The following is a 24,819-nucleotide window of genomic DNA, read 5'->3' on the forward strand; positions in this document are numbered from 1 at the left end:
CACACATGATTTAATATTCAGTTTTGCAGTGACATTTCCTGATATTTAGGAGTCATCAGAATCTACTGAGTTTCTGATCTACTGTGTTCTTTGCCAGTCTCCATCCTTTCTTAATAGTGGTCAGTTTGGGAAGCATTAATTCTATTCTCTCCAAAACAGACTATCACTAAAAATTAGCCTGTGGTAAAACAAGCTGCCTATTTCAAATGGCAGAGATATCCACTGTGAATGCCTGTTTGAGAAAACCAAACATATTTTCTAAGCATCATGCAGATGGTTGCCTGTTTTCATAAGAACTGCTGTAGCAGAGGGCCATGGAGGACATCTTTCTTTCTTTAAGAAGGGATAATGCAGTCTGGTTCAGAAAAAGGTACAGGACACTCTAGATATGGTATTTACAGATTAATTTACTTTCTTTGCCACCTCCACAAACCAAAAAGTACATCCCTTGCTTGGGCTTTTTTTTTTCTTTTAATTTGTTTTCTTTTTTCCTTTTAATCTCTTTTAATCTTTATCATTAAAACCACAGGTTGTTATTTACTTCCATATACCAGCTCTGCTGAAATTTGGCTTTGGTGTCAAAGCCTAACTCCCTTAAATGTTTGATACATTGTGTCTCAGGTTCTCCTTCTCAATAAAGGAACTAAATATAACCAAAAGGCAGGATCCTCCATCAGGCAGGGAGACTGGAGACCTAGATCTTGTTCCTGTGAAACCAGAGTATGTGTACATGACCAGATCAGGTTTCCAGCTAACCGTTGGCTTAATGAAAAGTAGAAATTTTTTTCCCCTCCAAGTAATTAGAGATGCAGGAGGCCTATGCTGCGATTATTAAATCTAAGGCAATGTAAATTAGTTTCTTAGCACCGGATACATCTGAAAAGAATGCTTCCGCCTCATTTTTAAAATTTGTTAATATTTGCATTTCAGTAATGCCTGAGGTCCCATTCATGGAGTGGCGCCCCATTGTAGCAGGCATTGTGAGCACACACAATAAAAAGGCAACACACAAAGACCTTTCAGTTGCAGGCCTGTAGTCATACTACAGGGGGGAAAAAAATAACCCCTCAAACAAACAAACAAAGATATCTAAACAAAAAACCCAAACCCAGCCAAACTCCAAAAGCTGGCATATACAAGAACCAAAGTTTACGTTCTCCAATGGAAACCCATCCCTTTCTGCGTGCCTGTATAGTTAGTCATACACCTATCATCATGCAGCACAGTCCTGGATGCAGCTGACATGTCTCTTCTGCTCTTCAAGCAATTTGTCACAGGTAACAAAGGTGCTGCCAGCAGCTCCAGACCTTCTTGCTATCATCGTGCAGGTGTATTAATATTGCGTTACAATCCAAAACACCACCGCCTCTCTAGCTCCACTGTATGATAACTCAAGTTGTGTATTCCCAAGTGGCAAAAGCCACATTTTTGCTGAGATACCACATTTAACATTTTAGTTTGTATTTGCCATCCAATGACTTCTATCATTTGATTTCCAAAACTGCAAGAAACTTTTTTTGATATTACCCTTCTGGTGTGTTTACCACAGCACTATAAGAAAGGGATTTCGGTACCAAGGTGTCGGACAAGAATTGCCAGACAGCTTATGAAATGCAAGCACCCTGTAAATGAAAACGGCTATAGTTTCTCCTTCATGGTGCACTAAAACTGGGAATATTAAACTGCACAACCATATTTAATTGTTTTAAAGACACTATTAGCCCAGTAGATTGTTAAATGAAGAAACATAGTAGACCTATTATTTTTAACAAAGCAGAGTAAGATTTATGGTCAAGATTTAACCACAGGACATAGGAAAATGGAGAGAAAAATGTGAGACATGAAAATTACAGTTGTAAAGTACGTTATGAAAAATAAAAAGTAGTGGAAAGAGGCAGCACTTGTGACTACCATATAATAGATACATTCCATGAAATGGTTCCTATTTTTAGGTGGATAATTTTGAAACAATGTGTGCCAAATAAAATCCAATTAAAACCACCTCAAATCCTCAAAAGCAATGAATAAACAAATACCCATAAATCATTCTAAAAATAAGATCCAGTAAGACCAGGCTTTTAATGGCCTGTGGTACTGATACAGAAATCAGCGGTTCTTGTGTTGCAAGAAGTTCCTGGAACTGCTGAGGCAGTGACCCTAACACACTGTTACAGATACCAACAGCATCAAAGGCCTGTTTAAATGCTTGTACTTACCTTAAGCCTTCAGAAGAAAATAAAAATGGAAAACATCTTTCTCGTCCCGCATGGCCAGCGCGTGGTGTGCACATCCTCTGTCTCAAAATTCTAGAGAATTGCCTCTACATGAGGAACAGACTTGAATTATACCTGCACGCTGGAGGTCTGGGAACTGTTGCATGCTATCCACACTTATTTTTGCTAGCATTTTTTCTGGCTGTAAAAATTCCCAATTTACATTTTTATATGTATGGCCCTCTGGACAGTGGGGAGCTGTGCAACCTCCTTTGTATATAGACAGAGAGACACCTATAGATAACAGGTGAGGCAGAGCACTTGCTGGATGCACATGAATGGCTGCTCACACACACTCTCAATAATTAGATTTGACGGGGGGGGGGGGGAGGGTTTTTTTGGGGTTTTTTTTACTTTCCATTTCCCCTTTTACATTGATTGGGCAAAATGGTACCTTCCAAGGGCTTAAGTAACGCAGAAAATGCTGCCCACTACTGCCTTTGAAATGGAAATCTGCCCCCAGTTAGGCAAAATGGGAGAGATGCTATAACTATTATGACCACAGAGTGGCTTTTCTTTCCATAGCATTTATTGTAAGCTGAAGTGTGACAGCTTGACTGAATTTCTGGAATTGTCAAAGCACACTTTTCTGTTAGGGCAGCCAGCCAGGCCTGAGGAACTGGATTTCAGTAACATTTCATTCCCAGGACTTCATAACCAATGAAGGGCATAAGTAATGGAAGTATGACAAATGTTGCAGTGCTGCTAATGTCCTAAGATAACTGTTCAGGCACAAACATGTATTACTTCTGCAGCAAAGTACTGCCCAACAAGACCTCTGTGAACACACTAGAACACTGGAATTCTAAAGCAAAGGTGACCAGGCACATTTTGCCAAAAGAGCACATAAAACAATTAGTGGAAAGAACAGGGAATGAACTCCCAGTATATTAGCAGGTAAAATTAAACTTATAGAGTCATTTAGGTCAGAAAAGACCTTTGAGATCATCAAGTCCAACTGTTAACCCAGGACTTCTAAGGCCACCGCTAACCATGTCCCTAAGTGCTGCACCCATGTGTTTTTTAAACACCTTCAGGGATGGTGATTTCACCACCTCCCTGGGCAGCCTGTTCCAATGCTTGAAATAATTGTCAGAAGGAAAGCGGGGACAAAGAAGAGAAAGATGCCAGAAGGTCTTAAGTCCCCTGTAAGAATTCTTCTGTGAAAGGCGGTGCCATCCATGTTGGCTTACTCTAGAAGCAAATTTCACTAGGAAATGTTGGGGGTTGTAGTGTAACGGCCACAGAACAGAGATGCACCATGTTGTTTAAAGTCTCCTTCTGGTTGGGAGATTTGCAAACAAACCCTTCAAGTATCTGTTTCTTTGAAGAAGTTTGTGGTCAGCTGAAACAACTGTGCCGAACGCATGGCTGACCCTCCCCTAGCGGCTACCCATCAACAAAAGAATTGTTGCCAGCGAGGCAGACAGACATGCACGCCCCACACAACCAGCTGACTGGCTGAAGCTTCTCATTTTCTGCAGACTTTTATTTACTATTTGCGCACATTAGCATAATGTCTGCCTTGAATCAACCTACTCCAAAGCACATGCTACATAAATTTGACCTGTGGCAGCCTAGACAAACTGTTGATTGACAACGAAGACACCATAAAGCCTTCTCATAAAGGCCATGCCCTCCATGAAGCAGCTTGATTCATGAGTAATCCCATAAAGCTATAAAATTAGACAGAATATAATATGAACCAGATTAGCATTGTACCCTGTTGCATGTACACCTCCTGTTGGCTTCACCAGCTGGACCCTTTTCCTTTGTAAATTGTTAACAAGTACTTTGATTTTAGTCCCATTCTTACAGAAATTTTTGGGGAGGGGGATGAATGCAGAGAGATGAAGTGAATATTTTTTCAGTACCCTGGTTCACTGCCTCACGCAAATAAAAGTCTCTGTAAGGAGGGATGGAGGTTGCACACTGAAGCATTCCCTTACCTTTCAAACATCACGAAAATCAACTACCCTGGCTTGACTCTCTAAACCCAGAAAAGACAAAAGCTGCACCGCAGAAAGGAAAAATGAAATGTAAAAATCCTAATATCCCATTGAAAGACTTTTTCTTAAGCAAGCCAGTGAGAATGTCTGGTTCAGCTCCAGTTTGAAGCTGCCCACTCAAAACGGTTATGATGTTACCCGATTACCTCACGAAATACTTCAAGTTGATCATGTCAGTAGTTTTTCTTACTTCCATTTCCTTGACTCTATTACAAAAGGTTATTCCATATCACAAGAATAAAACCAACAACTGGCGGATGGTTGCCAGCAGTCCCTTTTGTAAGCATTTTTTAACACTGACCACAGTTGGAACCCAAGAGACGCCACTGTTGCTGTAAACTGCCAATGGCTCAAAGGGCATGTTTACCAGGACCATGTGAAGTTGCAGGCTATGTCCCATCCCCTACACATCAGCTTTGAATTATATGATGTCAGTGTCTATAAAGAAAAGAGGCAAACGGTTTGTGCTGCTGTCGCCACTATCTTTGCATTAAATGCATCTTGCATGACAGCTGATACCTAGCAAAGTACCAAGCAGACGCTCAACCTCGAAGCGCACAAAGCCTTATTTCTGTTATATTATTGAGCTGAAAGACATAAAACCAGCCAAGAGACAAGTGGCCTTTATTAGGAATTTAGGCCATCTAACAATGATTCCTGTGCACTGCCATTGCAGGTCTCTCCCAAGTTAATTAGAATAATTTAAGCTCCAAGTCAAGTTTTAACTCTCTTCTATTAAGTTCCCCACCCAGTTAGGATGGGCAATTCTAACTTAAGGAAGGGAAAAACTCCACCCTTAACCTCCATGCAGACTCAGCATACAAGCGACTCACATAGAGCGAGTGCAGAACTGTGTGTGGTTCTGGGAGGACTGCTGGTGCTTGCGAGGGCCAGCACATTTTCAGTGTCATGTGACTCGGACATCAGTCCCCTCCCTGTGTGATGGTGATGTTGCACAGCTGAACACCTGGATGCACACGAAAGCTTGTAAGTCTCTACTTAGGATGAAGTCAACCTTCTCATCAGGTGTTTTAAATGCTTTAGGTTACTCTCCATGAAAGGACCACCTGCTTCTTCCTCATGTGCAATACACGGGAGCTGTATTGCTACAGATGCATACACCATCCATCTCACCAAGGTCAGGTGCAAACTATTCTTATCTGTTACCTATATTTGAACTGGGATTCTCCAGAATGAATAATTAAACATAATAAGGAATTAAAATTTCCTTCAGTCCAATATCACAGAAAAAGTACACCATCATGCAAACTGAAGTCAACACCAAGAGCAAAAAGTCAAACTGAGATTCTGCGATGAAGAGCATGCAACACAAAGGAGCTGTCCCTATGGATGCAATGGCAGGATCAGGATGAGCACTGTTATTTCTGGCCAATCCCAATTCTGCAGGAAAATTATCTGTCACAAATAAACATACCAGAACCACAGTACAAAGTGCTTTCAGTAAATCTTATGGATGCCAACCCACTCAACAGGTCTCACATAAGAGAACGACGGCTGGATCAAAACAGAAACGAGAAGGAAGTTCCTAGAGCTACTAGCACATGTTTCCAAGCTGCTAGCACACTTATCTAGGCATAAATTCAGATTTATGAGTAAGTACTCAGATAAAAGAAAGTACTTCAGAAAATATTTGTGGCATACAAGAAACTTTAGTAACTTTATAGGGAGATGCAACCAGAAAGTTGAAATGCTAATATTATTTGTAGATCTGCATGTATTGCATATATAATGCACCTACGTAATAACTTCCTTCTTAACTCTTTTAATTGACAGAAGACATTATTAAGCCTCTGTTGTCAGTATGGAACACACGTGACTAAAGTGGAAATAGATAATTGTTGTTTAGAAAGCTTCACACAGAGACTATAACACCACTGGAACTTCCTAGATGTTGTTACTACAGATACTTGGATAAGACTGCTTCAGTTCAGTGAAGTGAGATGTTAGAGCACTTTACTTTTCAACTGGGGGTGGGGACAGCTCTTTCTGAAACTCATTCTTTTAGCATCATCACTATTGAGGTATGGAGCGAGTGTTCCTATCCACCATCTCCAGAAACTGTAACCGTCTATTTGTAGTAATATCAGGCCTTAAGCCAGAAATACTGGCTATACAGTTGGCTGAATTTTGGGATTGCCCCCCTCTTCCCATCCCAAATCTAGGTGGGCTTGTAATAGGGAAAGAAATTATGACTTGTTTTTTGCATCATTGCTGCTTTCATGCCAACTTCCATATTGCACTGGTCCTTACTTGGACCAGATGGTGAAGTCACAATCTAACTCTAGCACTATCAGCTATATTTTATCTAAATAAACAGTTTTATGCACAAAACCACTGAACTCACTGTGGTACATGTTCTGGACTGCACATGGAAGGTAGCACAGGCAGGATTCTTAAAGAAGTTAAAAGAGGTTTGACCTAAGGCTCACAGAAGTGCCATACTTGGATTAGCATTCAAACCATCAGGACGGAGACCCCCAGCTTTCTCATGCCCTCCTGAAAATCCCGGCCATGAGCTTCAGTCTCTTCCACAGTGTACATAGATCATTCAAATTCACACATGTCATGGGAAAGCATACAGGCAGGCAAGTATTACCACTTTGACTTGAATTTGCTGGGACACTTCCAAAGCACTTCCATTTCCAGAAGGAATTAAAACAGGTGCTTTGTCTCTGCAAAGCAGCTTAAGCTAAAATCCTGATACCACTTGCTGCTCTCACATGAGGTCATAGTCATTAAATATTTAAGCCAAAACAACAGTAAGTTGAGATGAGAGACTAGCAATGTTCAGCAGATAAACCTCTGCCTCTCTGGATTCCACTTCTCTGTGCTCCCCCCACCCCCCCACGGATCCATTCACTGTAAGACATCAAAATAACCACAAGGGACAACTCCAAATACTGTTTTAAAACCAGAAGCTTAAATGAAAATGAGAACTGAGCTTCTGACCTTACCTAGGGTTGTCTTACCACGTCAAGGCTGGGGTTATTTCCAGGGCAGCATGTGAGAGCTTTCACTGCAGCTGCTTGAATAGTACTTTGCCTGTGGATTAATGGATGACTTTGGCTTCTCATTCTTACCAGCCTTTACAATTCAGAAGAACACACAGAGGATTTCTTCTGAAACCCTTCAAATCAAAAGACAAAAGTAAGCTAACCTCCTGACCTGTAAAATAACCTTGTAGAGAAATCCATTCACCGTAGTTGCTCGCTGTTTCTGGGAAAAGGAAAAGAAGGGGTTGCAAGAGAAAACAACAACTCATATACTGTTTAAGAGGGGAACTACCACAGCAATCTGTTTCTGATGAATTTACATGGGGTAGAGGAAAAAGTAAATCCAACAAGGACCAAGCAGCAATCAAGTGTGTCATAAGCAAGGACCAAACAGATTTAAAGCAAAGGACTTCTGCTGTTCTTACTGGCATTCAAACCAAGAGAACACTCGAGTGAGATGGGAAAGCAGCTCTTTAGAAAAACCTCTTCCTTCATTATTGGTTTTCTGCTTTTAAACCTCTATCCAATGAATATTTTTTTTAACCTCAGGAGTTCTGAGCAAATACTAAGCTCAAAGAAAAAGTAAGATCTGCTCTGGGTTCCTAGGAAGAGCCGGGCTCCCTGCAAAATTTATTTTTCTGAACCTAATGTCTGTTGAGAGGTGCCATGAAAAAGAAACACAAAAGTCTATTCCCTGACAAGGTGACGGCAATATGATTCAATGTGCAGTCAGACACAGAAAACAGCAAGTAGGACTATGGCAACATGGGACCAACTGAACACATCAGACCCAACGCCTATCCAACCCAGCAGCTTGCCTCTGCAAGAGGTCAGTGGATAAGGAAGATTTAAAATATGGAGCACGTGTCTACTGAGAATGCTTTCCCAGCTGCTGGGATGAGGAAAGGCTGAACAGTGGGAAAAGAGAGTAGTGATCTTGGAACAGTCTTTGCACTTTGCTACAGCATCTCACAAGCTCACCTGCAAGAACACCTGCTCTCTGGTGGGAATGCCGTGCTCGGGCACAGGCAGAGGCAGTTGGTAGTTCAATGGCTGCAACACCAGTATTTCCCCCCTCTGATGCTTCTCCAGAAATCCTCAGAACAGCACGAGATGGCTGAATGTTCTTATCTGCATCTAAAAACCCAATTAAAACACTAAATAGGGTATTCTTTTAGGACTGTTGTGGGTTGATTTGCACATTCCAGTCTGTTAGCAACAAATTGCAGGATAGTATCTGAAAATTCACCTCAATTTATTAGTGTAGTTGCACACAGGTATGCATACATATATACACACGAAAATATATTGGAAAATATGTATGAACAGAGACTCTTCATTGCTTATTGTTTCTTTTTTGTCTGTTAGTTGAACCCATCAATGTTTATGACAAACAAATGGACATGCCTATACGCATATAACATTGTTAAAAGGAGGAATAGTTAATATATTTTAAAAGCTAAGCACCTAATTTCAGAGATGAAAAGTTAGCCTCTACTAAAATTTGTCACTGCAATAGCAGTGAACTCTGTTCATTACAGGTAGAAGTCATCTGGAGGGAGAAGGCAGTCCCTTCTTGTAACTCCTCCTCCTATCATTTTTTCTGTAAAGATAATGTTCAGCTCGAATTAATCCTGTCACCAGTTTGGGAGTGCAGATTACCAGCAGGTTTTCCAGCACAGCTCAAGGGGAAAAAAAGAGTATATGAGAAAAAACACGAGCTAGGGAATCTAGTCCAGCTTCACCATCAATGTTAGGTATCATAAAACCAGCTCTGTGCCTATAGTCAAGTAGTAGAAATACACCTCAAGGCATCCCTTTCAAGTGAGAAGTGCTCTGTGCAGATTTTTGCAACTTGGGGTTTCCCCCCTCTCTCTCTCTGAGTTTTTAAAGCCCAGTAGTTTCACTTCTGTATGATAACTGTATGGGAAAATACTTTAAACAACATAGAGTTACTTACTCAATTTATTTGGTTTGCACACCTTTATCCAGACGGGAAGCTTAGTTTTATTGGCCCCTGGTTACAGGAAGTGCCCTACAGCATTGGCTTGTCCCAGCAACATACAACACTTAATTTTAAACACAATTAAAAATTGCAAAGCATCTGAAAACTAAGAAAACACTCAGGATTATTTATGTCCAATATTATTTCTAATAGGATACCATGCTATCAAGACCAGCATAACTAAGGGACATCAATCTCTCCTCTTTCCATCTTCATTTCACAAACAGTACTCAGCAGGCAGTTACTATGAACTCTGGGATTCTTACTCTTCCAGAGAATACCAGGTGACAAAAAGCAAATACATACCCATTACAAACAAAAGCCTCGCTGGCTCCTTACCCGCATAAACACTTCTCCAAAAAAAACCCATTCAGATTTTAAATATCTCATGAATGAAATCACGGTACCTTTTGCCATTTCTAAACAGTATCCCACTTTCACCTGACGCCGAAGGCTTGTTGCAAATTAGGCTTACAATTTACTAGGCTTTATCTGCATTTCTTCCTAGCAGTTTCATTTAAGCTAGGTTGAAATTCAGAAAGCTGCTACAGTAACTAGAAACGAGAGACCTAATTTTTAAATGTAGTTCTAGTCTCCGAAGCTTGTTGTCTTCTCATGTTCCTATTTCTTCACTCTGCTGAGGGAGCCTGAGAAAAGCAGGAGAGAAGAATGGGAAGAAATGCAAGTGCCCAAGCACTGGAACTAATCAAGTTTGATTTCCTGCAGTTTCCTATCACATGCTTGCTTGTACACACTGACTGCATCTTTTCCTTTGATTTGCAATGTAAAAAGGCTCTTTACCAAGTCTCCAGCCGTGTGCAGTAATATGCCAAGTCACACAACGTCTGTCATTTGTAGGAACTCTGATACCTGTGTTGATTTATCAGGTTCAGCTGAGTTCAGCCAATGAATTCGGAAGTTGCGGAGGAAAATGAACCACCATGAGCTTGTAAGGGCCCAAGCATTCTGCTGGTTTTAATGGGCTTAAAGTAATAATGAAGCAAGTAAGAGTAAAGGGTATTCCTTGCCCTACAGTTTCCAACTTTAATTTGAAGTTTTAGCTTTCTCAGTGTCTTTCTTCAGCTTTCCCTCAGCCTCCTGTACAGTGGAACAGGTTTTGACTTCAGGACAACTTACAGGAGGAGGTCCAAAACTCACGTGTAGCATTCAGCATCCAATGGGTAAGTCCATAATCTAAGGAAAACCAAGACAAAATTAAAATATCAGAAAATGCTACCATTTGTTTCACTCACCATCATCACCGTTCACCTAGCTTTCCCCTTGTCAGATCTTCAGCAACAGAGCAATGCCCTTTATTAAAATATCCAAGTAATTAGAATTTGTAAACATGGATTCTTATTAGCATCTATATAAGAACTGCATCTTAAAGAAAAAGATACATGCAAAACCTCAAAGGAGGAAAAGGGCTTAGCCTATCACTATTCAATACAAAATACCTTAGAAAAGCTCTCATCTAATGATCCTTCTAGAGTGCCACGTAGCATGAAGCACAGTCCTTTTTCTAGTCTATCAATTTGCTATTTGCTCCCTTCCTACTTTGTTGGAAAAGACATTTGATATCACCGTCTTTTCATAGGTTTCATTCTACACTCAGCTAGAACTTTGAATTCAGCACAGGAGAAAGACAGAATTCAATACACTGGGCAAAGTGAAAGTGCCAGCTTACAGCTGGCCGATTCCACATTCAATACAGAACAAATGCCACTGTGGTGAACTCGCAAACACTTAAAGTCTCGCAATAGCTTTCTTCGTTTAGGGGAATAGTTTTTATCTTTGCTGTGTTTCCATTCACTCAAATAAAAATAATACTCATAAACATGGGTCGGGGGAAGGCAGGCTTGCAAAACAGACACAAATTACAGATCTACATACAGTCACTGGCATAAAAATCTAAGAAAAATTAAAAATCAGTTTTCAATGTTCCCCCAGCTGTTTCAGCTGGATGTGGAAAATGCTCCTTAATTCTACCAGCACTTGGACATTGGCTGATCCTTTTCACTTACTGCTTACACAAAACACTGATTAAGATACATCAATCAAATAGCTGAGCCCTTCAGTCTTGTTCTTCCAGTGTCACAGAGTCAGAGGGAACTGTGCTGAACAAGGTTGTGCAGCTCCAACTCTGGAGCATGTTCAAGATTAGCCAAGCAGGGGCACTACAAAAAAAAAGAAAAAAAAAACGAAACAAAACCACATGAGGTAATGGAAGAAAGGAGCAAGGAGATAAGTGATTACAGACAGCCAGGTACATGAAGGAGGAAGCAAAAGACAGATAAATATTTCACTTTGTCTGGCAGAAGGCAAGGTCAGATACTTGCTCAGCGAGGAAAAGCAAGAGGAGTCACTGCTTCGGAGTGACAGAGCACTGCTACCTGATGCATCCTTTTCATTCTGCATCTAAGCAGAGTCCTTAATTGGAAATATGACAGGAGCAGTTGCTGTAAAACTTCCTTGATGTGTATCAAAAATAGCAAACAAAGTGCCTCTCGGTCATCCTCAGTATTGGCAAGTCTCACAGGACATGGTGTCTCTAATTGCCCTGGAAGAAACACAGGCATAGACTTTCAACTGTCCTTGATAAAAATCAAAAGACTTTTAAGGCTCACATGTTACAGCTTGAGTATTTAAAACTTATAGGTGGAAAGCCTAAAAAGCAAACATATAGAATACTAAAATATGACTGCAAATCTCAGTATTTCTGGACTTTCTCAGTATTTTCTAGCTTGCTTATCAAACCCTTTGGGCTAGCAGTAGCGTATTCTGGTAACTTCTGTCTTATCTGTTGCAGTACATTAACTCTGTGTCTTTTGCGACTGGTGAATTACTACTTCTAAGCATCCCAATTACTCTTCCTCAACCAGGAAGATGCCTCTTCTTTCCAGTGCACAGGAATGAATGCAATGCAGCACTGCATCCAAGCTCACTTTGTGTTAACTCAGTTTTAGCGATAAGTCCAGCTGCAGCAACATAAAGACTAGATAAATAAGTCTGAGCTGAGGTTCAGACTGCAGTGCCTAAGCTGCTCACAGCATCACAGTTATACAGCTTAAAACTAGCACAGGAATCTTTGCAATACCTCGCACTCAATTCTGTGATCACACTACAGGCATTCCCTTTGAGACATACAAGGGATTTCTTACAGCACTTGAGGGAAACAGACCATTAATCAGCCCCTTATCTATTGCTGCAACGTGCAGAAGTCATGCAAAAATGACTTTTGCTGGTGATCCACATGGGTAGGTACACTCCAAGTTTTATTTGAACCTCGGGTTTTACTGAACCTAACACCTTAAAGACAACTATCATAAAAAGTGCAAGATTTTATCTAATTTTCTTTACAGCTATGTAAAACTATGTATTTCATATGACTTAAACAGCAAAACCACTCATCAGCTCAGGTAATTTAAAAGGTTTTCAAGTATTAGACCAAGTTTTATAGGAAAGCTTTCGTAACTTGAGACAGTAATGAAATCTGAATTAAGTTTATATGGTCTGTGGTTTAATTGTATTTTGTGCAGTTCTAGTTACTACCAACAAGCGGTGCAGGATAACATTTCATTTTACACAAATCAGATTCTGTAAAGATATGAAGAGACAAACGTTTGAAAAACTTCTTACATGCAGACAAGATTGCAATTGCACACCCAGACTCCTCAGTCAATCTCTGGATATCAAATTGAATCTGTGAATGTCGATCAGATATATAAATACAACTTTTGCTAGTGTAAAAAAATGGAGTACATGCAAATTTGGCATATACCCATGCAAAAGATGCTGTCTGCTCAGCTGATCACTGAAAATACAAGAAGCAAACGTTTCCATAGTACCTTAGACCCTGGCTCTTGAGCAGATCACCCAAAGACTAGTCTTGAGAGCTGGTCAAGTAACAGATAATGAAATTTTGGGTTCCGTAGATATGAAGAGTATAAAATCAGCAACTTTGCGCTCAACAGCTCACTCAAATATAGAATGACCTTTACAACCAACCTCAGACACAGGTCAGTATCCCTCACTCCATGCTGGCCTAATCAGAACCTGCTATTTCTTTGACTCTGCTTGAAGTTTTAAGTGGTTTTGCATAAACCTGAAAGGAAAGTGTGGTCTCCTCTCCTACCTTCTCCTCTCCCATGCACCAGCAAGGTCCTCAATGATCCTAGCAAGAACCAGGGCACATGAAGCCATTAGTGCACTCCTGACCCAGTTTAGAGTACACTCTCCCATTGCGTTTCCTTATTTTCACACGTGTGTTTTATCTTTATTTCCTTAAAGGAACAAAGGCTATAATAAGGAGCACACTTTGTGAATTAGCAATCGTCTCTTGCGTCTGTTGAATCCTAGCGGTAAATTTAATCAGTTTTGTTAATTTTACCATGTTCGTAAAAAGAACAGCACAGATTAAATGAGTGTTCTTCCCCAAGCTCTCTTTCCTTTTCCTATGTAATTAAATACCCCCACAAGTTGTGGCTTTGCACAACTGAGAAAGCAGAAACCTGTAGTTTAAGGGGTCAGGAAATGAGTGTAAGGAAATCCTCCTACGCATCAAGGCTTCATTTCTCTCAAGTGGCTGATCCATTTCAGGAGGTTTGTACACCACCGATGGTACCTGCCTGGGGCTGGGGGAGAGCACCAATCCTTAAGGTGATAAGAGAAGAAAGTACATCAGCTTTGCAAAAATTATAGTCAGTTGACCCAGTTACTGCTTACCAACCCTCATTTCAACTAAAACTGAGCAAGATAGTTAATAAGTCTCCTTGTCAACAGATTTATCTAAGCTTAACAAAACGTGGCCATTGGAAGAATCACAGAATGGCTAGGGTTGGAAGGGACCTCTAGATGTCAACTTGTCCAACACTCCTGCTCAAGTAGGGCCACCTACAGCCGGTTGTCTGGGACCATGCCCAGACACCTCTTGAGTACCTCCAAGGTAGGAGACTTCACAACCGCTTCGAGCAACTGTTCCAGTGCTCAGTCACCCTCACAGTGAAAAAAGTGTTTCCTGATGTTCAGGAGGAAACTCCTGTGCTTCAGTTTGTGCCTGTTGCTACTGGTCCTGTCACTGAGCACCACCAAAAAGAGCCTGGCTCTTTCTTTGCACCCTCACTTCAGATATTTATATACATTGATAAGATCCCCTCTGAGCCTCCTCTTTAGGCTAAACAGTCTCTTATTGGCCAGCACTGCCTCTTGACGTTTTGGCTGTTTTTCCCAGGAATGCAAGCCGTTTAATGAGACACAGACTGGAACTAACCCTGTTAGAAAAACAAAACCACAGCTTTTGAATAACCTGACTCAGCCAGCATTGCAATTGCTTACCTCCGAAAGGAGCTGATGTCTTCTCTTAACGCTTCAGTTCTTATGTACCACCCAGCTCTGACAGCCAGAAGCTTCGGCTGTAATTCATGAGCTCTGGCAAGGCATGTGGGGATGATTTAAAAACTACCTTCCTCAGTCATCTTTGCCAGAAGTGAGTTGTACCCCTCTGATAAGGGGCAGAGTGGAAAGCAGCGAACAGTAATTCCCTAAAATCACCCCAGCAGGAGCTGCTAGAGGTCAGGATTCACATCCCTGCTACTACTGAAGCCCTTCATTTACTGTCCGATGTGTTCTATGTGTGAACTGACTGGTTGCTCTGTTCCTGCCAAGTCACCTTTCTATATTTAACACATTACTGTATAAACTACTTTGGTATACCTCAAGTATGGCAGGCCCCATGTAAAATTAAATTCTACCTTAAATCTTCCTGGAAAAGCACCCCACTCCCCACTTCTTAAAAGTGCTGATTTTCCTCTCTCTGCTCAAATCTTCCACTAGGCAAATATATCGAAATGGTTCAAAAGAGAGACCCGTGGTTCCTTCCCTCACACTGAGGATTTGACTGTACTGCCTGCTTTCACACGTTCAGCCTCCACCTGCATTTCACATAGTTGCTCTATTCAGCTGCAGCAAATTACTCAGCTGCCAGTCCAAACCCCAAAGAAATGAAGTTATGGTTTGGCATCAAGATAAGCGCTGAACATAAAAAAAAAACAAAACCCACACCCTCCTATGACAGTGTGCAGAAACACTATCCTTTCAAACAGCTACACTAAAAAGAAAGAAACCAGCATTGAAAATATCCTGAAATATTCTGGCCTGGCTATCACATTTGTCCAATAAAGTATTTGTCTTCTTGCCCAAAAGAGCTGTTAAAATAGCTGAAGGAGAAGAGCTGTCTTTATACCTAGCCGTTGGAAGCAAAATCGAGTCCACTTGGCGGGGCCAGTCCAAAGACCACAGCAGGCAACAGGAGGCTCTTTACTTCCCTGGACTTTGACTTGGCTCTCTTGATTGCTTTTAAGTGCTGACAGCGCAGTGATGTTTTATTCTCATTTTTATTTGTGCTATAATATCATTCACAGTCCTTCTCCTGTCTCATCCCAGCATCCTCACATTTTTTTCATCTAAGCTTTCACTGATGTTATCCATCTGCACTTTTGTTTGCATCCAGCTGGCCTGTGATAACTGTAACTTCCCACCCCGCATGAGTCAGCAACTCATCCGTTACGTACTGCTCTATTTCAGATTCCCTCCCCAAATACCGACGTAGCTACTTAGATTAATTCCACTCTACCTATACCAAAACATCCGCATTTTTTATACAATGATACAGAGAAGGGCAGATCCTCAGTTAGTATACACTAGTGCAGTTCCTTAGAAAACCATGGATTGCTACCAGCAATCTCACCTCATCAAGGGGTCAGTACATCAAAGGGATAATCAGTCTTCAGCACCCTAGAAGGAAGATTGATGCAGGATGTTGTTGCAGCAAGAAGAAACAAAAGGAAAAGAGGCACCAAGTGAAAAGAAGTATGATAGGAAAGAAGACTTCTCCTTAGTTAGAAAAGACGGAGCCCAAGCTAACATATCTGGAAAAACTTCTGCTGATTGGTGCAACTCAAGACCTTCTTGGTCTTACTGATGAGCAATCTTTCACTTCTTACTTAAAAGAATCTCTTTTTAAAGTAAGTAGCTTTCCTGCCAGCTAGAACACAACCCAAGGTATATTTTTCTGAAACTATTATAGCAGAGTCTGGGCCTTTCCTGTTCTTGCAGGTTCACGTTTTGCCTACCATCTGCCATTAATAGAAAAAAGGTCTTTGTTTGTTTGGCTTTTTAATAAAAATACAGACTTGCTAGAGTCCTCTAAAATAAATGCTTGGTCTAGGAATATATTTTACAACAAGGACAATATTAATATCTAGGAAAATATTTTTCCAATATCTCCCAGTGACTAGAAAACGTGAAAACATATGTACTGAAGCCCCAAAGCTCCAGCATTTGTCTAAGTTAACGATTTCTGCCTTCAATATCTTGTAAGGGAGGAAACTCACTTCTGTTCATTATTTTGAATTGGAGAGGTCTCTGTCTCACATTAAGGGTGGCTGTTATTGCATTCCTATTAATCTCTTTCCATACACCATTGCCAACATTAATTCTTCATTCCTTTCCCCGGTCCTCTTTTCCACTGTATTTCCCATCCATGTGGGCTCTTCTATGGGCATTAAACTTGGACAAAACACAGACACATGAAACTGTTTTCTGGATATTTTTTTTCTTTTTTTTTTAAATTGGAATTATTAGGGTGGACTCACAGCATGCAGAAGCAGCTTCAAGCTCCCTCGCAGAGGTCACTCTAGACATCTACACTGCCTGCGTAACTCCTCGTTTTTCACAGGGCACTGAAGCCCCTGGTCATGCGCAGAAGACCCTGCACTCTAAGGAGGGAAGGTGACTCCAGAAGGAAGCAGCACATTTTAAAGCTACAGAGGAATGCACAGGGAGGGAAGGAGGAGGACAGAGTTGAGGCATTCATTAAAGAGGGATTAGAAGTGAGGGCTTGTTCTGCCTGACTGTCCTTTTTGGGGGGTGGGCTGAAGTGGGGAGCAAAGCTTTCAACAGGAGTGGATCCAAGGTTGCTGCACTGTGAGAACTCATCAGTAAGACAAGTCACTTGTTTCCTTCTGTCTGAAGTTAGTGGAAAAAGATCTTTGGTCTTACTCTCAACAAATGTGACAGCATAAATGTTTGCTAAGAATCAAGGTAGTGAAGATCTGTCGCTATGGGCTAAATTTTCAGGTTCTTCATCTTCACAACTGCCAACAGTTATTAGAAATCAACATACAGGCCACTAAGACCTCTTGAAAATTGACTCAATGGAAGGTAAATGGTTGAAAAGTGCAAACATTTTTTTTTCTAATTTACTACAGAAACAAAACTTTATTTATCACTGTGTATACACATGTACTTCCTTAGTAAGTTTTGGTCTCACTGTCTGATTTTAACAGAATTTGGCAAATGAGTGGAGATCTCCAAGATAACCAGGTTCCTGCAAATTTTGCAGTATAGGCAGGAAGGTAAAGGAGAAGACTGTCCAAGTGTCCTAAAAGAAAAGTTGCATCATCAGCCTCACAGGGAAAGAAGTCCTGAAAATGCCATATACATTGAAAAAGCTTCAGTTCAAGATTATCTTCTTAGCCTCCAAAATCAGTCCTCAGTGAGACACAAATGTGTTAGAAAACTAGGCTTGTGGTGCTCACAGAACTAGATGTTTAATGATAAATTCACAGACAGCACAAGCGGTGAGCTCGATTTTCCTATGGCTGTGATTCATGTCCTTATCTTCCAGCATACGGCTGCATCTCACTGCCATGGAGTATGCTTCAGGGTAAACACTATGCTGCAATCTTACTGCAGCCCTACTTTTTACACATACATACGTCTCCCTTTTTAATTTTTACTTGAGAGATTTAGTTAGAACTCCTTCTCTGAGAAAAAGAACAACCTTCTTTAAGGAAAGGAAGTCGCCAAGCTCAAAGTGGTGTGGTTGCTTATGTAGATCCAAATGCAGATTTCAGAAACCCTCTAACTGGGTTCAGGAGCATACTGCTAATTTTAAACATACTTTAGTATTTACTGATTACATCTCTCCCTCACTGTATGCCCTGACTGTACAGTGTAGTTTATAATGTGAGTTTAAAACCCCCAAGATCTTAGTTTTTTTATATAAAACTGATCTATCAGCCTTGCAAGAATTAGCATCAGCAGTCTGCTTTTTCTTCAAAATGATCAAGAAAACAGCTGAATTACTGGTCACCTCTAAAGAAATCTAACATTTGGACTTATGCTTTTAGTTGCTCAGGGGAAAAGCTCAGGAATGAGCTGAAAAAGAGGAGCGTCTGCTGCTTAGTGAGGTATCTCTCTGCTTTTCTCTTGAACACTTGTGTTTTGTCTCAGTAGCTGAATAACAGATAAGAGAAATCCCTGTCCACTTAATTTAGCTCATCACTGCTAGGGGAGAAGGCTGATGAATAGGAATCACTCTACAAACCTGCCTCTGATACTCCAGAAGTGACTCCACAGAACAATGCCCGTGAATTTGCATTCCTTCACATTTCTTCTGTATTTAGCACCTAACAAGAAGCAAGGACGAGGTTCTGTCCTTGACTGTCACTTTCACAAAACCTGTGCATTAGTTTCTGTTGATAAAATTATTTTGTGGGCAATTATTTTCATGCACTATGAGCATGGGTTTGGGGTCTTTTTGCATTCCCACAACACACACAGTGAGGGGAAACGTTGCTTATGAAGAAGACAATAGCCATAAACAATTCAAGCTTTGGAGTCAGTTGCTTAAAGAAGTTGGTAAATTTACACTTTCTCATTGATCTTCAGAAAGTGTTTATCCTGACACTTTCTTCCCTGGATGAATACATACTACTTTTAGCAGACAAACTGAAAACATAGTTAATCTCACTTTGAAAAAAACCAAACAAATCACCACCAACAACAACCAGATAAAAAGGCCTAGTGGAAGATTTCTAAGGGAATGCTGCTACAAAGATTTCTTCCTGTTTTTCCCCCTCTATTCTGAAATCCTGGTTTGAGTTACTTCTCCAGATAGCAAAGCCAAGCCACATTCCATTTTGTCAGCTCCAATGTATCCAATATGCTTGCTTTTCCATGGAGAAATGGATGCCTTTTAAGAGAGAAAATAATTTTATTTTTATTGCCTCGACACACACACATGCACAACCTATCAATAACCTTAACAGCAACAAAAGATGCTCCCTTGCGTGCATGAGCTGTCAGAACTTCTGCTCTCTGCTCTCCCAACCAGTTATGGATTTCAGTTGAATCTGACCGAGAACCCAATTCAGGATCCAAGACTGAGGTTTCTGCAGCTATTTAAACAAATTAAAATACATTTTTTTGAGCCACCATGTGCTTTCCCATTCTTCCCCCACAGAGACATATAAATGATACCTACTTCGAGATACTGAAGAGGAAAAGAAAAATCTCCTTCAGTCACTGAACTAGTGGTCTCTATGAAGTGCAAGTTAGGTTTTCTCATGAGGGTTTTCACTCACTCCCAGGCATATGCCATCTCAGCAGGCCACCACAGACTAGACAGAAACATGAACTCCTTACTATCATACTGTTGATGTTGGCTGTCAGGCTACCATGAAACCTACTCCACAGGAAAGTCTAATATTTGAACTTTTCACTCTTATTTCATTTTATTAGACAGCCGTGAAGGTTAGCTTTGTTAGAAAAAAAGACTGAGCTAAAACCTTGAAATGCTGGCAGTCAGAAAGCACCATTTTTACCCCATTCCTTGTTAGGAGATGGCCTTTCCAAATAGACTTGATTATTATTTTAATATTTTTTTTAAGTGACCGTTTCTGATGGACAATTCAAACTTACTGGCTACACAGGCCTCAGATTTTTAGGGTGAAGCCATAAGTGTACGATGTCCACACAGGAGAGACCAGCAGATTTTTCTGGACTTTGCCATAACTCACCCTGTAACTACATGACCGAAGTGCAGAGCTGGTGTTGTTTTGGAGCTTCCCACAATAAGAGGAATTTAACTCTACTCGCTCTTCAGAACACTGGCTTGAAGAACCTAACCTGAGGTTCAAAAAATGGCAGGATCATGTGTTTGTTAATGGAATACATACAGCTGCCCAACAGACAGGCCTCCTTTGTGGAGCCACCAAGGAACATGAATATTCCTAAGTACAGTGTGACACTAAAAAGAAAGCTTAAAACCAGGCTCTTTCCCATAGACTGTTTCAAAACAGGCATCTAAAATCAGAAGTCACGTTTGATCAACCTGGGAGACATGCTTAACACTTCTATGCTACAATTTAAGCTAAGTACTTCTATTTTATTGAAACAATATCATCACATGCACAAGAATAGTTCCTAAATGAGAGCAGCAAAGATTCCGTTTTGACTCCACAGGTACACATTGAATAACAATTCTGGATTAAATGCTAAAAATACTCACTGTCAGGTAGATAAACCAGATTACCCCTAAAGCACTTGTCAGAAGTTTTCCTTGGGAATCTATTAAATACTACAGTAAAAAACTTAAGCACACAAGGAATCTGAAATAAATATAATCCCATATCAGTGCTCTTATTTTTTTAGCTTTTTAAGTGCTTTGCGGGGGAAGGCCTAACCTAGTAAACGTACAAATCATTTGAATTGAATACATAAAAGCAGGAAATGAGAAAAATGAATTACTTAACTGATAATCATTTTAAAAGATGCTGCCTTAAAGATGTAATGTTGGTTTTGAGATCAAACAAAAATAAACAGAATTCCATATTTGCACCTAGCAGCTGACACTTGCAAGATCTGGAAGAACAGAGCTCAACCTGCAAACGATACTGCCAAAACCAGGATCCACAAGGTTATAAAGCAAGATGTGCACTGTTGCATACAGAATTTGGGTGAGGGATGGTTCTAGACTGGAAGCTCAAAATTTCAGCACAGAATCAAGATCACTATGCGTAAAAGCAATAGCTTTTATGTCTATCCTTCCTTTAATGGCAGGTTAAAGATGTTTGCTTCTTCAAGTCTAGCAAGCTACCTGTAACTTCAAGCACCTGACATTTATTCATGACTTATATCTCTGTTGGTTCTCAATTTTTCTCACATCACATACTTCTAAATATTTTTCCTCCATTTTTTAAAATCCTGTCATTAAGCTGTTCATTGTTCATTACAAAATTCAGCTCCTGACCCAGTTTTATGATTACTACAAGAGTGGAGAGTAAAAGACAGAATTTTCAACTGCCCTGTGCTCCCCTGAGGTGGGTGTATGAAATCTGCAGCAGGAGGTACGCAGGAGGGGACTGGACCAGGGGAAAATCTTGTTTCGGGACTCATCGGCACTGAGAGGAAAAAGGCGTTCCTCCTTCAGCTTTCTACATGAAGGAAAGTAAGATGAGTACTATTAACAACTCTGCATTTTTTTTCTAGGAATTATCCTAGGAGCAAAAATATGGAAAACATAGCCAACAAAGTCTTACTGATTTTAAATCCTTTCCTAGAGATTTCCTAATTAAACTGGGGCTCCAAACTAAGCAAATAATTTTTAAAAAGGAGTTGGATATTTCTTCAGTTTCAGTACTGGTTAAAATTCTTTCTTAGAATTAAATCCTAACATAGGGTTACAATCAAGCAAGAGGGAGTTGAAACAAAAAAGCAAATACAAGCCTGCATGTCCAGAAGTAACACATTTTAATATTCTGCTGCTTAAAGCCCTGAGCAAATTTACAGCTACCTTTCCAGGAAATTAGTTTTCATCACTTAAGAGCAAAGCTGGCTTGCTGTTTCTTCACATATATGCACTACAATATGATCTGCACTTTAAAATAGGATGTGTCAGATACTCTAGTTATAATCAGAATGCTGGGTGTAGTCCAATCTATGAAATGAAATTTACCACAAAATATTTGGTGCCAAGACTGTGACTTTAGAAAATCCTGAGCTGAAACCACTGTTTTTTGCGAAGTAGCTAACGGCTGTGGCAGTTGAACGAGGGAGTCCTCTTACTGAAGATTAATGTTCCTGGTTTAGACTGCTGTCACAGCAAGATCTTAATGCTGACTCTAGGCAAGCATCCTTCAGGAAGACCTAACACAAGGCTAGGGTCTTCTAGCTTACATCAAGCTCATGAAGGGATGCATACGAGCTTGTGGGGCCAACCGTTGATTTATGCAAACCAGAAGTCCACGCACAGAGCAGGCATCAATAACAAGGCTGGTTTACTAGTGCTATGTACCTTAAAATTTCCCACTGAAATTAAGGCAGAAAGATATTGGGCTAGTTCTGACTTTAAAAACAAACAGAAAAATATTTAAAAATTGGAGCCTAACTTTATTATGCAAAGGAGCCAAGAATTCTTTACTTCTCACCAAACTAACGGTTATTTCAGGTACCTGATTTCAAATGGGGAGGTGATGCAGCTGCTTCTGCAAATGGTGGCCATAACAGCACCCAATTATCAGGGTGTACATAGCCATAGACAGGCTGTAGCGAGTGGGCCGGGCCAAAAACAGCAGCAGTGGTGGCTGCAATTATTTTGGTCAAGATGGACACAGTAGTTTAAAACTGGAAGAAGCCAAGAAAAGACCAAGAAACCTCACATCGTAATTCTGCAGGAAAAATTGCCAAATGTGTTAAAAATCTTGTAGTTCAGGTTGCTTATTGCCGTGAACAAGGCAGAAAACTTGAATGCCCAGCTTCCTTTATACTGCTCTGGTCCCAAATCAGTAACTCCTCCTCTCTCTGTTCTCCATTCTCACCTTCTTCCCTACTCTGTTCAGCAGCCAAAGCACTCCAACAATAACCTGCTGAAGCGCTCTCCTGCACCACAGGCTGGAAACCCACAAAGTGTCCAGACAGACTAATGAGACATAGAGATGCTCACCTGCTAATTTATTACTCCTTTCTGCGTACAACCTGCCTGCTGCAGCCCCTGCCAGCGTCACACTGGCAGAGCTGTTGCTTTGCAATTTGTCACAACAGAAGCCATTCCTATCACTGTGGGGGTCACTGCTTGGCCGCGCCTCCGCACGCCTTGACTTCTGCGATGCTTCTGGCTCGTTTTACATCCTTTTCCTCAAGCTACAGAGAAAAGAAACAAATTGTTCAACAGTGAAAACACTTGTAAAAAATGTCACTCAGCAATGTAAGCTGCGAATTCTGTTTTCTGGGAAGAGGAAACATGCAGGTTTCCAGCCATAAAGGCTGCATTCAGTACTACATAGAAGTTTTCCGTGACTGTATCACAACTGATGGTAGGGAGGCAGGGGGAACGCTATGATGTACAGGTGTGAATGAAAATTCTCAAACAATGCCTGTCGTCTATCACCTTTTTGTTAATGAGTAAGATTTTCTGTGTGACTCGCAGACACATAAAAGCTCCAACACATATAGCAGAAGACAGGAAATTTACTCACGTTCATCAGAAATCTACTTTAACATCTCAAAGATATATGAACTGGCATATAACCACATCTGAGGAAAGTAATACACGATTATTCATTGTCACTAGTACTGTGGCTAGAGCAGCTAGCCAAGACCATGGCTCTATTGTGCAAGGTACTATAAACACATGACAAGACACAATCCTGCAAAATTTACAGGTAAAATACACAAAAAGAAAGAAAATGGAATTAGAGGTACACTAAATTAAAGTGTGTCATCCAGTGCCAGGTAGTTGTTTGCATACCAGCCCCAAATCTCACTCCACGTCTGTCTGGTTTTCTAATTCCTCTTCCTCCAGAAAGGTATCTCATCAGTAGGGAAAAGAATCACTTGATTTTTATTTTATTTTTTTTTTAAGAGAACAGTCTCTGGAAGTTCATGTACACAGGCCGCTGAATAAAATCAAATTACATGCAGTTCAAGTTACATTTCCAGAAACATGCAACAGCTCATTCTCTGCAAATGCCGACAACGGACTGGCAACGCAGGCCTCAGCAAGAACCGAGGGTACCAACAGTAAAAGAAGCATTGGCTGACATTCCCAATGTATGCAGCATCACACCATCTAAAGAAAGGCGACCCTTAAGAGGTCACACCAATGGCATCAGTGATTTAATGCCCACAGAAACTCACAGTGAAGGCACCACTGATGCATTCCTGTTCATTTTGAAAGCAGAGCTCCAAGCTGCCAGCAACAACAGGAGGAACAATGATGTGGGGGCTCATCACTGTAAGACTCTGGAGAGGAGAACAGCCTCTCTTCCCAACTGAGATGATATGAGGAAATGTTTTTAAAACTTCCACATATTTCAGAGGACATGGAAAGATATTTTGTTTGAGGAAGAGGTCTTCAAATGAAACATGGGATCACGTAGGCAAAACAAACTATCCAGCATGTCAGGCGCATGCCTGACTTAACAGTAAGGCAACTGCATGGAGCTTCTTCAGGATGCTGGTTATGGTGCAGAGATAATTGCATTTGCAAAGGTCCTTTTTAATCCCTCAACAGATTTCAGCTCTGTTACTGCACCAGCCTGCTCTGCCTGGACATCCCATTACAATTAATGGGACCAAGCACATACACAGGGTGACCAAAATGCCAAATGCAGAGAAAATTCTGCTCTAAAAGCAGCACTTCAGCATACTCCAACTGCTCATACTAACAAATTCAG

General features: G+C 40.7%; 2 protein-coding genes across 5 annotated transcripts in view; both read right to left on the reverse strand.

Annotated features, from left to right (window-relative positions):
* ADAMTS3 (ADAM metallopeptidase with thrombospondin type 1 motif 3) overlaps positions 1-2,511 on the reverse strand; it is a 138,432-nt gene extending 135,921 nt beyond the window's left edge. Inside the window, exon 1 of the mRNA XM_080408303.1 lies at positions 2,217-2,511. The gene's annotated coding sequence lies outside the window, so the exon portion shown is untranslated. The remainder of the gene's footprint in view (positions 1-2,216) is intronic.
* Positions 2,512-2,592: 81 nt separating this feature from the next.
* LOC308072643 (uncharacterized protein) overlaps positions 2,593-24,819 on the reverse strand; it is a 114,899-nt gene continuing 92,672 nt past the window's right edge. For 2 of the 4 annotated variants that reach the window (XR_013931723.1, XM_080409843.1), the window contains one exon: positions 2,593-23,284. Coding sequence is in view for 2 of the 4 variants with exons in the window: in XM_080409843.1 (XP_080265969.1) it covers positions 23,266-23,284 (19 nt within the window). In the remaining 2 variants the exon portion in view is untranslated. The remainder of the gene's footprint in view (positions 23,285-24,819) is intronic. The other 2 variants (XR_013931724.1, XM_080409842.1) reach the window with 2 other exon arrangements.

Source organism: Falco punctatus (genome assembly GCF_963210335.1).
Source record: "Falco punctatus genome assembly, chromosome: 1".
NCBI lineage: Eukaryota > Metazoa > Chordata > Aves > Falconiformes > Falconidae > Falco > Falco punctatus.